The following is a 16713-nucleotide window of genomic DNA, read 5'->3' on the forward strand; positions in this document are numbered from 1 at the left end:
GAGGGAAGCCAGAGAGGACGACGAGAAGTGATAAAGATCGGTAAACACAACGGCGGCTCTATCGGATCTCATACAATGGGATGGACCGCTCCCGTCAACTTCTCCTCCTATCATCTGTCTCTCCAAAGCTGTGCGATGATCCCAGAATACTTTCGGCTGGTGCTAAAATAGGCTGTGGGCTGGGTGATGAATTAGCCAGAGCGTATTTGGGGAGCAAGGGAGCGACACAGAGCGAGAGAGATATTAAAAAGACAGAGAGAGCAAGAAAATAGCTCTTAATGTTTAATCATTGCTAGGTCTAATAGAGCACATGGCCCACAGACAAACGCACTGACCCTTGCTTCAAATTTGTTCATCCATCATGACTGAGGTCTGACTGTGTGTGTGTTGTTGTGTGTGAGTGACTATATGATTTGATTATATGAACACGTGAGAAAAGACTCCTGAGGGTGAACGATGAAGCTGTTGTTAGGAGGACACACACACACATCCCTAAAATAAATCCAAGCTCTTCAGGTGTAGTTAATATAAGGTTTGTGAGGTCAATTTTAAGGTAATTTTTATGGGACAAACAGGTGTTTGAAGACTAAACAGTAATGGTTTCCTATGCAATGTCTATTAATTCCTGACAATTGACATCTCAAAGGGCATTACCTTGCTTATAACATGGTCACCTACCCAAGAAATTAATTAAGACCATTCGTATATATTTAAATGCATTTTGCAACTGAAATCTAATATTGACAAGCCATTCATTTGCCTGAGGGTTCAACCATTACCGCCCTGTAAGGTTCTTATGCAACCAGAAAGTTGTTTCCTTCACGACTTGGCTACAGGAGATTATTCTAGCCCTTCACCTAGTGGAACCTTTAGCCTAGCTACAAGCCATACAGTCAATGTCATGCTAGCAAGATGCAAGGTCATAAACACTGAGTGCGGTTAACAGTATTATTTTTACCTGTTAAACAAGACAAGCTAGCTGTCCCGCCATATCACCAGTAAGTAAGTAAGTTCAGAGGGGCCGTGAAGCTTTGTGTCCCATAGTCGTTTTTGTGGGACAAAGCGTTGCACTCCTATTTGCAAGTGTGATTTTCTTTTAATTTAATGAAGCTGAACAGACAGTTCAACCGGAACTGCTGAGTTGTTGTCTGTTTGTAGTAATGAAAGGATAACCCTTCTGTCAATCAGAATTGAGTATTGACCCAGGCCATGGGACGGTTCTGATATACTGCAGTGTTTCTCCTCCCCCTTTTTCTAATTTCACCATTCTGCACCGCTGTGTGCACCGATATCAACTGAAGCAAGTCTGTGAATGTGGAAAGTGTCTGTGGTTAATTCCATCCCAACGATAAAGCAGGCAGTGTCTCTCCGTCAGTCCTTTGCATATCTCAAGAACCGTTCATCCAAAGTAATTCACATTTACCAGAAACTAATTGACACACACTAGGAGACGCCCCAGACCTCAAGGGCAGATGCTCAATTCACCGTGTTGGTTATCCAGTTTCAATAAAAGGTATATTAATTGCGATTAAATTAGCGTGGGTGATCCAAGCCAAGTGGGCCCTTATTATCAGCTGAACACCAGGTTTTCCATGTTCTTTTTCTCTCCCTCACTTTCAGGCCACATTTAAATACAAACAAAGAGATGACATTATTCCCACTGTGCTTTTTAATCATTTCCTTGATTGATTTGAAATAATCTCCCAGCAGGGCGGCCTCACTACACGATCCCAAAGCGCTCTGCGGAGCTGGAATTCAAAGTCTCCCACCACAGTTCAAAGTGTCATGTGGTCTGCTGCATGGTGGATATTCGCTGCTGGGTATTCATTATTCATCTCCAGGCTTTAATTAAACATTGGGACCATCACACAATCAACAGGAACCCTATAACAGAATCCTCTTCTGAGATATATCTGTGTAAATAAAGTGGTTATCATTTTAGCTCAAGTATAAGCTCAAATATGATGATGTAAAATAATACTAAGTGAAAAAAGCAAAGGGTACTTCCACACATCTTACTAATTAGCTTGAATATGTTAGTGCCTTGTGAGAAATCCAGCTTTAGTATGTGTGTACTATACATCTGATCAACTGGACACTGCGCATGTATTGTTGGGAACCCAAGAGGGGACAGTGTCAAAATCCGTTAAACTATGGACACTTGATGGTCTATGCAGGACAATGGTCAATATTAATAAACTCCCAATGCACAAGCAGCAGCTCTCCCTGTAGCAGAGGGAGTTCACTTCCCTGATTGGTGGATATAGTACATGTACAACTCTTGTTTACTTGCTTGGAGTCAAACAGCAGCCAGAGACTGTATACACGAAGTGGACCTAGTTGCGTGACAATTGGTTCGCTAACAGCCATTTTGTAGCCTCAAGATCTATTATTTTTGCCGCCACCATTTTCGATTACTAGGCAACCAATCAACGTAATTTACCAAAATTGTAATGCACACAAGGGAAAACACTGAAATGCATTTATTGTAAGTCGCTTTTGGGTAAAAGCGTCAGATAAATTGGTGTAAAGCAGAGTGGAAAGGAGAAAGGTTCTGACATCTTACTCCATACAGGCCCAATGGTGTACCTGGCACAGTTGTTTGGTAAAAAAGGGTGGAGCTAGACTCACTGCAGAACGTTGATTGGTTGAAAGAGTGTCGTCATTTGCGTGTGCCGCAAGGGGAAAGACAACACACGAGGCAACATTTTTAAACTACAAGTGTGTGTGTGTGTGTGTGTCAATGGCACCTTATTCACTTTCCTATGCCTGCTTATGGCTAAAATTGACACTTAAAATGATCAATCAAAATGATCAATCAAAATGCCTCGCGGCCGAACGTCAGCTCGATCCCAAGATCCAACTACGAGCTTTTTAACTACAGCAACTACTAAGCGTTCTGAAAAATCCCATGGTAACGTTGTTCAAATGTTAATGTGGATATTAACAATATCTCTGTGCCTCCAACTTTCGTTCTTGATTAATGGAAACATTCTTGGTAAATGCTTTCGTCCATCTTGCGCCAAGAGGCAGCGGCTGGAACAGACGGTGGCGCCTCGCGGCGGACCGTCAGCTCGATCCTGAGATCCAACTACAGCAGCTTTAATATACGCTATTGGAGCTGATATTACTGTAGCTGCTGGCACCAAACTTTCCCTCCAATGGATCCTCGTTAACCAGTATGGATCAACCAATTGATCCTTATATATGGCGCTCCAGATTATAAAGCGCACTGTCGTTTTTTGAGAAAAAATAGGATTTTAAGTGCGCCTTACAGTCGCGAAAATACGGTAGATGCTCTCTCTTAATATTTCTTCAAAGATGCATGAACAAACTCAAGCTGCCATTTAGATTCTGAAACACAAAGGTTTGTCCCTTCTGGGTAGAAAGAAAGTCTACAACGCATCATTTCAAGGTGAGAAATTGGAATCACTTCCCTGTAATTATTTACAAAGAAAAAAACATAACTGTTATTTTCCATTTCTGCCTGTATATCCCACCATATTTAGGAATTAACGTCTGACATTTTGTACTTATATTTTCAAAATGCAGGACTTAAATCTCTTTTTTAGTCTGAGACCAATGCATCCTGGGAAGAGATTTCTAATCAAGACAATGGTTATGCACCAATATGTGAACAACCAATTTGTGTTAAAACTGATATCATGAGTGCAAACGCTGGTTATATAATGATGTATTCAGTCTTTGTTCAGTAAAAATGAGAATTAGGCTAGGTCAATTATAACACTATGTCGTATCAGCCAAATGAAGAAAAGCCAGAACCAGTAAATGTTACGCATTGATGATAAAAAGTAATGGAAATGTTTTCTGACAGTCAGCCACAAAAGATTTCATCTGTACTATCTATGATGTGTGATATTGCAGCACTTACATCAGACTCATTTCCTCCACCACGGTGAGGAGGAGATGTCCTTTTCTAACAGTGGCATGCATATGCAGCCGCCGATGGTGCACTATGGTGTTGATGAGTCACAGATAAATCCAGTTGTTTTCATATCATAATTAGATATTAGATGAAATATCAGATGTTAAAACAACCTTGAGCAAAATATAATACATCATTAAGACTAGTGGCAAGATTGATTTATTTGACGTGGGTTAAGAAACCAAACCGGGAAGTTTAACTTCAGCGCTCTATCTGCTGGTCTGTTAATGCTCTTTTCCTGCACTGACTGGGTTTGCAAAAAACATACTAAGCTTGTTTTTTCCTTCTATGTTGCTAGAAAACTAGCTGGTGACTAATATCTAATATGGCCAAGGCCAAAATGCCAAACTCTGAGCCACAAAGCACTAATTAATGAAAGGACTATTTCCACTTTTAAGGTACAGCGACGCATGTTAACTCATATCGCAATTTTGTTGTCCTAATGTCCTAGTATCAGCACATGATTTTAAAGCTAGCTTTGTTCATTAAAATCTCTCCCTCCCTTTGATTGTGCCATTAAAGTAATTTAATCTGGTTTCAAAATCAACAATTTTGTTGAAAGACCTTGCACTTCATCTTGTGTGTCCATTGTTGACAAGCTGTCTTGTGCTTTTGAATGTGCTGACTGCCTGGTTCAATAAGAGGACAATATGGGTCCCAGTAATGTCCCCCAACAGAGAGAAGACGAGCCCCATTAGATAGCTTGGCTTGTTACAATGACACAAAGCCATTATTCACAAACCGGACCTGCTGTCTCAAAGCCAGCTCCTACAATGAAGTGGTGCATGAGGGTGTGTGACAGAGAAAGAGAGAGAGACAAATCCATATGATGTAGTCTCTGATGAACATCAGCAGGCTATTTGCACCTCATGTTCTCAGTGTTTTATTCAGAAGCTGCCGAGTGCTCATTAATATAAAAACAGCGGCGAAGAAACTTAAGGCTGAGTGTGTCTTTGGATGACCTTGATGGGCCTCTTTTCATATGCACGCTGTCCAGAGTGGAGAGGTTAATCTGCTCATACAGATTACACCGTTCAGAGTATGTTGTCCCATCAAATACCTTTAACCTGATTCGAGCTTTTCCAGCCTGGATGTAGCCATTGGCCCTTTCTCAATACGTTTTATTGTGTGGACTTTAGTTCTCGTGTAACATACACAGCACGAGTACTGTTCCAATTATATATTTACAATTATAAGTCCGTATCTGGCATGTCATCTCATGTCAACCTTATTGATCACTATATTATATACATACAATACTATGAGGTTAATTCCTATTAATTTAGAGACATAAAAGAGGTTCAGGTATATCAGCAAATTAATTAATAGTGATGTTTGTGCATTCAACTGTACGATGACTGTATAATATGCACTGTTTAATTGTTGTTACTGAACTAGGGTTGGGCGGTGTACCAGTACTAGAAAAGTACCGCGGTACGATTGCGTTTAAAACGGTACGGTTCTGACTATTTTTAATATCGGTACTTTATTAAAAAAGCGCACTCAGTGTTCCGCTCTCTGTCCGGCTGCCTGCACGCATTGACTGGGTGGGCGAGGCTACCAGCTCACATGCAACAGGCAGCCGTCACTCACAGAGTCATCTCGTGCAGGAGCTGTTGCCGACCGGCCTCGGCTTGTTGAAAGAAAAGCTGCCAGAAGTGAGATCGGGAAATTCTTTAGATACGAAGTATGTCCAAGTGTGTTATAACCAGCTGCTAACATCGCTATGGAGACGTCTTGCTAGCGGCTAAACTTAATGAGACCTGCTGAAATCCGCTTACTTTTTTATGACAAACCAGCAAGTCAATGTGCAGCGTCACAGATGCGCCATTTACCGTCGGCGAGGTTGGAGACGAACCAGCGCGGATTGTTTTTTTGTGTAATAAATTCCACGTGTGGCGTGAGTGGGTGCGAAAACATGCAAAAGCATCTGTGTCACACGGAGGAACCGTGAGAGAGGGCAGTCTGTAGCTGTGTTGGTTTTACAACAACTTTCAGTCAAACTCAAGCAAACAAACAAAATCAAGCAAGTGCAACACAAGACAAAGCAAGACAGCAAATAAGTTACTGAATAGTCCCGCCGAAATATAAACTTGCAAAATGACCTCCAATTTCACTCATGTGGGTCTATGTGATCATGAGGTCAGAATGCAAACAACATTTTACAAAATAATACACACTAGATGCAATTGTCGTTTTTCAATAAAGGGGAGAAATTGCCCTTTAATTTTGTGTCCATCCTTAATGTACCCAATCCACATAGCTTTAGTTTTATTTCCACCTCAAACACACATCTGTAAAATTATGTAATTCATACTTGGAATAACGATGTAGTCATATAGATACGGACAATAAGTCTACATAGCTGTGTATAATCAATGCTATGATTTTACCATGTCGTTTTCATTCAAATCTTGCTGTGGGCTATACTAATATGAATGACATTTGTTAAGTGTGCAAAAAGCTGGGCAGGAACAAGCTGGTAAAAAAGGAACATTACATATGTTTATTTATTACTATCATAAATAAATATTCCAGTATCTTATTTGTGGTATTGTATCGAAAAGTATAGAGTATCGAAATATTTTGCCAGGTATAGTATCAAAGTTAGAATTTTGGTATCGGAACAACCCTATACTGAACCCAACGTCCTCCTTTATGAAACCATTATAAAGCTAATGCAGTGTGATGTAATACAACAGCCCTGAATCAAATTTTCACCCCAGTAACGTTTTGTGTTTCTTCCATCTAATATGAATAAAAATTAGATATACACCTGTCAGTGTAATCCAATAAAGTTCAGCAGCACCACAAACTACAGCTGCTCCTATACATCTGCTTTAAAAATAATTGTGATTTATTGAGATATTTTATGACTGATATATATATATATATATATATTATATACACCATTTCTAATTTTAAATGAAAAATAAATAAAAGCTTGATAGTAGTAAAATACTCAACAGTCAAGAACTGTATTAAAACAAATTACGCAGTGACGTCATCAATCTCAGACCCCCCTACGCGTGAGTCATCACAGCCAATCACTGAGGACTTTAAAGAACTTGCGACAACCTACAGACACAAAAGGCGCCATTTTGAAAAGAGAGGCAGATCCTTCCAGAAATCTTCACTAAACTAGTTGGTCAGGAGGTGGGGGAGGGGGGGTCTTTGTTCTGGGACTATCAATAGCGTTATGCATTTTGTAATTGTACCTGCTTCTGTTGACTTTCCCTGGCGGGATATTGAGGAGGTCTTGAACCCACAATAAACCAATGGGTGATGTAAGGCAGTGTTTCCCCTCGGGAAACAACTTTGAGGGGGGTGGTATTAGTGGGACAAACAGGGTAGTCACTTGTGCTCTCTGCCCCATTGCTGTGAGCGCCACACGGACATATTTGCGGCGTCGGTATTCATGTCAGTGTGGAAAAGCCATTTTTGTTAAATTGCCCAATTTTTCAGGGGGGGGGGGGCTGTTATAATGGTAGGGGAAACGATGATAATGATGACTACGTCCACTTCTATACATTGTGTCACTAAAACACATATTGCTTTCATTTAGTCAGGCGAGCACAGCAGGTTACCGCATATCAGAGAAACAATCACAGGGATATTAGAAGGTAAATAAGTTAACAAACAAGGCAAAGCTGCAAATACGGCAAACGCATAGCGCTATGCCAGACATGTCAACGCAAGAGTTTTGAGCGTAGGGTGGAAAACTGGAGGAAGAGGAAAAAACCTGGAGTTGCTGCAAGCCACATGGGAGACGCACCTAAATGCTGGCTGAGTGGAAGAGAGGGACATGATGAGAGCAGAGTGACTGCTGCAGATGGGGGGAGGCTTCATTAAGGGAGTATGACACAGGGAGGGAGAAAGGGATGGATAGGGAAGCGAAAAAGAGAGGAGAGGTTGTTTCTGTGAGTGTTGCTCTTTGACCACGCAAGCTGACCCAGATGCAACTGAATCAGACACAGCCCTGTGTCTGGAGTTGCGTGTGCGTGTGTGCATGTGAATGACAAAGTGGATATGAGAGCTAGAGGACTCGGGTTAGAGAGAGAGAGAGAGAGATGGAGAGCGATACAGTATTCCAGTCAGATGTCTTTCTGTATTTTTGAGGGTCAGAAGTCCACAAAAGGTGCATTTTATCGGGCTTGGTATGGAACTTCTTGCTACCAACTTGGCACAGGATACTAGAAAGCTTTTCCAATAGCCCTGCTATTGTTCTGTATTAGGGCTGCACGATATGGCAAAAATCACACTATTAAGAAACATTCTGACGGTATATCACGGTATGGCTTTTTCAAGTAAACACATTAATTCATTGACCCCTTGCCCACAACTGGCCGGCGAGTTAGCTTGTTAGTAGCGAGTTAGCATGTTAGCTTGTTGTGGCCACCAGAGGCTCGACAGACTTTTAATGAATAGTTTTCTGATATAACGTAACCTATGTCGGATTTTCCAAAACCAAAACCCCTGCAAACAGACAAAGCTCCTCTCTTGGGCACAAGTTGTGTTGGTGCATCTCTGGTCTCTCGTTGTTCCTCCTGTATCGCTCTTTTCCGTGTTTTCATGTAGCAACAGAGTTTCTTCTTGTTGTGAGCTGTACCCAGCATGCAGTTCGTCGGGGTAATTTTTATAAATGTACAATTATTAGTATTACAAAATGTTTGTGTCACAAGCTGTGGTGGTGTTTTACCCCGTTAAAGAGTTTGTTGTGGGTTATTCATTGTTGTTATTATTATTATTATTATTCAAGTTATAACCATGACACAATCTCAACACAAAGACAACTAGCTCCGACCGCCGGGCGCCTTTGTGATGATGTGAAAAAATAAAAATCTGCCGCCCTCCAAAGAGGAACTTCAGTTGTTATGGCGTACACCAGTATGAACGGTATGTGATAAATACTGTAAGCAGATCTTATACCATTAGAACCGGTATACCGTGCAGCCCTATTCTGTACCCCATTGTATTAGCACCAGTAGTTTATTTGATATAAGCACTCTAATGAGATTGTAGGTGACTAAGATATCGACCATCGGCAGACACTACTACTGTCACCAAGGTTACAAATTGTGTCTATACTATACAGAAGTTACATAATCGGCACCAACACTGCAACTCTTTATCTTTAACTCTAAGCTGCAATAAATGACGTTCTTCATATTAAAAGCCCTGGACTTTTACACTGCATTACGGCTTGGAAGCCAAACGCTAACATTCAGTATACCATCTACACCATGGCTGCGTGAATAGAAGGTACCACTTTTGTAGTCTCATTTAGCTACCTGTTAGCAACCGTCCTTTTTTCATCATCATCAATATTTAGAAGCTTGTGTTGAACCACACCCTTGAAAGCATCTAACCAGACACCCATTTCAGAAAAAGCAAATGAGCTAGTATAAAAGTATGAAACGCTGACTCATTTGAGCGTTTTATTGTCTGGCTCCTGGAGAATTTCATACATGAACCTCAACATGTTTTCTGAAAAGACTGTTTGTCTGTTGTGGAATGTAGACACAGCTTCAGGCCGAACTGAATATATATATAAAGAGCAAGAAATATCTTAAATTATGAAAAAAAAGATTTTCTTTGAAGCTTTGAAAAAACATCTGATATTATGAATCCATAACATCTGATATTATGAATCCAGCTTGAATATGTCTGCTCATATGTTTATGATTGTATTTGGTGGAAATGCAACTTCCCTACATAAAAATGATTAACCACATTTACATTTCAAAAAGTTAACTTCACTACAAACAACAGTATTTCCTCTACCATAGTCAGGGGATGTAAACCAAGGAAACACTGGCCAATTTTCAATCATTTTCTTTTAATATTCTTAAATGTTATCACACACCCATGGGACCTTGCTGCCCCAAGTTGTCATTTAATTTCTGTCATGCATGCACATATACACTGTAAACATTATTTTTGCTTTCATTAAAGGCTTCACTATTTCTTGTGAGTAACGCTGTCGGCATTCGCTCCCCCTGAATTCATTAACAAAGCTGTCGATCAGGCACTACAAAAGGTACTGCCCAGGGAGGAGCAGCGGCCCATTTAGTGGGAAACATCAGAATTTCCCCCCAGGCAACAGCAACGGAAGATGAAAAAAAAACAGTGAGGTAAGACGAATAAAGGTTTGCGGACAAATACGTAGAATACTGTAGATGTAAGGGATAGATTTCACTGGTGTATGTATATATATATCTCCCAGGTAGCCAGCGGACTGAGCCGTACTGCGGCTGAGTTCCGGCTTGATGCGGCCAGATGTGAGCCAGCTTTGGCCCATTTCATTCATGCCATATCTGGCCCAGATGTAGCTGTTACAGACATGGCCCTATTCTGGGTCAGACCTGGCCACTGGGTTTATCGGCAACCAGCACTAAAACAGGTTCTGGCCCGTTGATTCACTGTAACATGTTAGTCTTTTAGTCTTATTTTAATAACATAAAATATATGTATTATGCTATTTCATCTTATTTTGCATTTGTTCATGGTTATAAAAGCAACTTTGTTTTTATAACTTGCACAAATCAAAAACAATATGTACCTGTCTTTACTTGGTTTATGGTTTTCACTGAATATGTTTTATGGACAGAAAAATGTTATTATCACCAAACAATGTGATCATGACTGGCTTGATTTTGTAAGTAAAAGAAGTGTGTTTTAGTGACATGAAGAATCTATTCAACCCGATTCTGTGGCGCCCTTCATCCTGAGTCTCAGACAGACTCGGCGCGACGTGCCGAGCTAAAGCCGGATCGGGGCCAGGTCATTTTGGCTACCTTTAGATGTCTGATGGCTGCCTGCTCATTTGGTTTATCTGATGGTGCCTTTTCTTGGATTCTTTTTCCTTTGGAATGTTCAAATGTTCAAGAAAATAAAGAATCTGCCTTCAATGTCTAATTCACAAGGGTAATAGACTTGTTTATTTTCAGCCTCCAATCTCCAGAACCCTGAGAGACGACGCTAGCTACCATGCATTTCAATTAGATGGAGCCTGTGAATGTTTGTTTGCAGGCCATGTGGCCAAATTGCAAAATGCATTTCTTTCATATACTTTCTATTTTGTCACTTTTCAATGTGCATTTGTACCAGAGCCAATGCTTTCAGTGAAGTGATGCTGATTTTTGGAATCACACAATAAGATGCCGATTCATATTCAGTATACATCTCAATACAGTTAGAAACATATAAGAGTTGGGAATTCAGTATTGTAAATTGATGACAGAATAGTGACTGCATGACACATCGTTTTTTTTCACCTCTGTTGACAGTAGCACATGCTGCTCCCCATCAGGGAGTGCTAGCAGAAAGTCAAATGTTAACCAGAGCTAGCAAACTGTCAGCAATATAGCAGTTTTTTACAGTGAAAAATCTGTCAAAATAGATTATAAAAGAAAAGTTCCTTTTCTACATATATTGGTAGCAGAGTGTAACCTGAACCCAGCCCAATATACAGTTTCTACGGTTTGAACGGTGTTGGATTGGGCCTTGGAAAGAGAGGAGATTGTAACATCTCTTCCTTTAACTTTCCTTTTCCTTGGTTTCATGTTGTTTCGCATGAAAACACTCCCCCCTCACTTCTTCTCTCCACTGCTTCCTTCCATCACGGCTCTCCTTGCTTGCTTCCACTTTTCCTCTTCTGCTTCCTCCTCGTTTCCCTCTACTCTTGTCTCTTTCACTTTTTGTCTAAGTCGAATACCCGGGGCTTTGTTAGTGCAAAGTGCTGCTCCCCCGTCCGTCCGTCCGTCCTCTGCTGGCGTGCAGTACAGAAGGAGACCCACCTAGTTTTATATTATGTAATGAGATCATCTGGAGGCTAATGCTGTACATATATACAAAGCAGCCATTAGTGGCTGCTTTGTAGAATGACCATTTGTACGTCACAGGCTGGACAAATGGTCACACACAGCTCATTTGGGCTAACCCCCCAACATAAAGTGCTTTTACCTTGTTATTCAGGAGGTGAGATGTGGATGGAGGACAGGTCAAGGTTAAAAAAAAAAAATTCATCCTGGGATTTTATTTTGAAGGGACTTTCTCTAATGCAGCTCGTCCGTCCATGTTTTCAGTCAGCGCGGCAATTAGAACGCGGAAGGTGACACCGCTAGCGCACCCCCGCACCCCCCCCCCCCCGGCGACACCGCTAGCGCACCCCCCCCCGCCCGTCGACAGATCGAATTGGGTCGCGGCTCGTCATTAGGGGGTAAAGGTGGGTCCCGGAGCCAGACAAGTTGAGAACCACTGGAATAGAAGATACTGCAGTTGTCACGGTTTGGTTCTCCTTCCTGTTTTATTTTGTAGTGTCATGTCTTTTGTGTCCCTGGGTTAGCTTCACTTCCTGCCTTGTCCTGTGATTGCCTGATTGTTTCCACCTGTGTCCAATCACCTGCACCTTCCTAGTGTATTAAAGCCCTGTGTGCCTGTTGTCCCCTGTCGCGTCATTGTTGAGTTTTACCCGTTGTTGGAGCACGTCGCGGTTCTTTGTTTGTGAATAAAAGAGCACCTTGTGAAGACCCTGCATCTGAGTCCTCCCTCCGCACCAGCAGCTCGAACCCTGACAGAACCTTGACAGCAGTAAAACGTTTGACTGGGGTTGCGTTATGCATCCACCAGATCGTGGCTGTGCTAAATCAAACTTTATTAAGCGTTCTGAAAACTCCCATGGTAACGTTGTTCAAATGTTAATGTGGATATTAACAATATCTCTGTGCCTCCAACTTTCATTCTTGATTAATGGAAACATTCTTGGTAAATGCTTTCGTCCATCTTGCGCCAAGAGGCAGCGGCTGGAACAGACGGTGGCGCCTCGCGGCGGACCGTCAGCTCGATCCTGAGATCCAACTACAGCAGCTTTAATATACGCTTTTGGAGCTGAAATTACTGCGGCTGCTTGCACCAGACTTTCCCTCCAATGGATCCTCGTTAACCAGTATGGATCAACCAATTGATCCTTGTATATGGCGCTCCAGATTATAAGGCGCACTGTCTTTTTTGAGAAAAAAAAGGATTTTAAGTGCGCCTTAAAGTCGCGAAAATACGGTAGATGCTCTCTCAATATTTCTTCAAAGACGCGTGAACAAACTCAAGCTGCCATTTAGATTCTGAAACACAAAGCTTTGTCCCTTCTGGGTAGAAAGAAACTCTACAACGCATCATTTCAAGGTGAGAAATTGGAATTATTTCCTGTAAAAAAATGATTTTAAGTGCGCCTTATAGTCGCGAAAATACGGTAGATGCTCTCTCAATATTTCTTCAAAGACGCGTGAACAAACTCAAGCTGCCATTTAGATTCTGAAACACAAAGCTTTGTCCCTTCTGGGTAGAAAGAAGCTCTACAACGCATCATTTCAAGGTGAGAAATTGGAATTATTTCCTGTAAAAAAATGATTTTAAGTGCGCCTTATAGTCGCGAAAATACGGTATCTGAGAAATCCAGGCCCCCACCTCCCCAAAGGAAGCAGATAATGGTCGTAGTTGACAGTCATCGTAAGGTCACCCCTTGGTTTGGACGGGGGTTTTAAAGACTTATCATTTCTCATCTTGACTTTTTTGCAGAAAAGGAAATTGATAATTAATTACAGATCAAGTGAAATAATATTTGGTGCACTTTTGCTCTGGTTTTTTATTGGTTTTGCAATCATTCCAATTTGTGCAAAGCTTCACAATACTACACTTTACACAGTGTTCCAGGACTCCTCCCGAATATCATATATCCAATACAATGCGTTGATTTTCTCTTATTGCACGTTCATTTCTCACCTTCTATGCATGTCATTTGTTTGATTTTTATTGAATGCAGCACAAACGCCAAACCACAACAGTTCAAATTCCTGCAGAACCAAGGGCTTGCGTCGCCCGCTGATTGACTTCAGCATCACACAGCGCTTGCCTTTGGTGTGTATGCTCGTCTGTGATTATTGTTGCTTGACCTTCATTTTTACAGGGGCATGGCTCGACCTAAAACAACAACGTACATCACAAGGGACGTCACTTCTTTCACAACGTTGAAGTACCACAGTGGAGAAGACCAGAGGAAGATCAACACAAAATCAAATTCTCAATATCTGGACTTAGCACAGAGGCATTGCCATAATGCTTCTGTGTTCAGTTTATCTTCCCACCTTCTCAGTGCCCCCCAATATCAAAGGCCCGATCAACAAATAACAACAAATATCAGAACCCAAACACCCAGAACAAAAATCAACAACTGGAATGGGTAGGTTGTTGATTCCGGGAGACCCACCTGATAGACACCAAAACATTGGCTAAGCTCAATTTCAACTTTCTAACGATAGCAACGCGCGTGTGTGTGTGTGTGACACCGCACAGATGAACAGATGCAAAAACAAAAACCAACAACCTGCGTGTGGTGATAAGCTTGTACTATCTAAATGACTTTTCCAGTGCAAGAAGGCAGTCCTTAAGCTCGTCATTGGGTCAATATCAGCAGTGATACAAAGTCACACGTCTCACACAGCGTCTCCGCTGTCCTCTGCCTGTCCTCTGCCTGTCCTGTATCTGACAGGAAATGGTAGAGGGGGAAAAAGTGGGTTTCTGTTAAGTAATTCAAGCAGCACAGTGACCGCTACCATTTCCAGAGGATTATTAGTTACAGATGTTGAGCTACAAGAAGGCATGTAGTTATTTCTTCGGTCTTTATAAAATGTGTGCATTGACACACAAATGTGGGATTCCTCGTTATTCACTTTAGTTTACGATTCAGTTCAGGGTCTCTTTTGGTCCTCGTTGATCTCACTGTACTCAGATTACATTATTATTTAATAAGTTAAACATGTTTAACACTAAATGTTACAAATAAGCACAATTAACAATGACTAAAAAAGCCATGCCATTCGCAGTGTTTCTCGAACCGCCTGTTCCTGCTTCACAAACTCCACATGGACGCTGCCTTCTTCTTCTTCTTCCTCATCATCTAATCTAATGACATTAGAATTGTGTCTTTCCTGTTGGTTGACGGTAAAACACGTTTGCAGTGCCCCTCACCTGCTTTCTGTGCCACGGACTTGAACCCTACGACGAGCCCCAGCAGCACCCCCGCGAAGCACATCTGGATGGCGAACAACTCCTTTCGCTTCCTCCGCCTGGCTTTGCTCCTCCGTCGGTTCAGCATCACTCCTCCTTCTCCTCCTCCTCCTCCTCGTCCGGCGGCCGTCTCCGGCATCCCTTGAACCCCCGCGCCGGCCATGGCGCTCTTCTTTGGGCGAGCGTTCCGGCCCAACCCCCCCGCCGCGATGGGCGCTGAAGCAGGAGAAACGGGCGAGGAGGACGCGGACGGAGAGACGTGCTGCGCGGACACTGAAGTTGCTCGACGAGGGAAGACACGAGTGTCACCGGATTTGTAAAGCTTACCGTGCTGTTAAAAACTAAAACGTCCGTTCGGAAGTTTCAGAATAAAACCCAATAATGGTGAAATGGAAAGCATTTGGGTATCATTAGCAAACTCAACGTAGTTTACAAATTAGATAATTCATCTTGAATGGATTCTTTTTAATAATAAAATGTGTTTGTATTTTCAAATAGAAAGATGCTGAAAATGTCAACGGAAAATGTTGTTATTGACAGGCAGACCCATTTAAACAGAGGGCCTGTTAATAATGAAAGCCAAAATTATTCAGTCATCAAAATGTATATGCACATTTGTAGTATTGATGTGTTCTGGAAAATGTGATTAGAAATTAGAATATGAGTGCGTGTCTGTCAAATGGAGGAGAAATCTCAAGAATTAATAGTGTATTTCATAAAGAATCAGAATAATCCAGTCATATACCAACATCAATGTTCAATATTTACCATTATACTATAGTTAGTTGTAAAAGTCCTGAAATATAGAAACGGTTATATAAATGATTAACTGAATGCTTGTATTTTGAAATTCACATTTCCTGTTATTAGCTAACAGTCAGTGTTTTGAAGCGGTAGGTTTGGCTGTCAGCATGTATATACAGTGAAGAAAATAAGTATTTGAATACCCTGGTATTTTGCTAGTTCTCCCACTTAAAAATCATGGAGGGGTCTGAAATTGTCATCGTAGGTGCATGTCCACTGTGAGAGACATAATCAAAAAAAGGAAAATCCAGAAATCACAATATTTTTTTTAAAACTATTTATTTGTCTGATAAAGCTGCAAATATGACATGTAACAAGTTACTCTGTACAATGAAATATTTCGCTATGTCCTGATGAACTGATGTACTTTCTTGTTACTTGTTTTTCGTATATCTCTTTGATTGAAATGCACTTATTGTAAGCCGCTTTGGAAAAAAGCGTTAGCTAAATTACATGTAATGTAATGTAATTAAGTACATTCAATTTAAATGAATGAAACCAAATGTAGCTGAATTGCCTATAAAAATGTGTAAAAAAAATTAATATATTGGAATGCTTTTCTAAAAATGTTAATGTATTAATTTTTACAAATTGTCAACTTAATATTAAAAAACAGCATTCATAAATGCTTCTGAGACATAGAAGATATACATAGTTTATATGTTTGGTATTACATCACAATAACACAGCGACATGATGTCATATCTAAAACTATACTTTACTTTTGCATGATCTATTCCTTTTCCCTGGTGCATCATGAATTCATTTAATCTCTCATGCAGAGAAATTCATCAACATCTTCTTGGGAGTTCATTACTCCCTCTTTAAAAAAGCTTTTGTAGGAGAAGGCCATTATCAGCAATACCATTGGTAAAACTATGCTCAACCAAAACACAGACTAC

The 16713-nt window shown here is 41.0% G+C and overlaps 1 protein-coding gene across 1 annotated transcript in view; it reads right to left on the reverse strand.

Moving 5' to 3' along the window:
- Positions 1-15318, reverse strand: part of slc24a3 (solute carrier family 24 member 3) — an 80215-nt gene extending 64897 nt beyond the window's left edge. Inside the window, exon 1 of the mRNA XM_037465571.2 lies at positions 14969-15318. Within this exon, the coding sequence (XP_037321468.2) occupies positions 14969-15170 (202 nt within the window). The 5' untranslated portion in view covers positions 15171-15318. The remainder of the gene's footprint in view (positions 1-14968) is intronic.
- Between the last annotated feature and the right edge of the window lie 1395 nt (positions 15319-16713).

This window comes from Pungitius pungitius, chromosome 13 (genome assembly GCF_949316345.1).
Source record: "Pungitius pungitius chromosome 13, fPunPun2.1, whole genome shotgun sequence".
Taxonomy (NCBI): domain Eukaryota; kingdom Metazoa; phylum Chordata; class Actinopteri; order Perciformes; family Gasterosteidae; genus Pungitius; species Pungitius pungitius.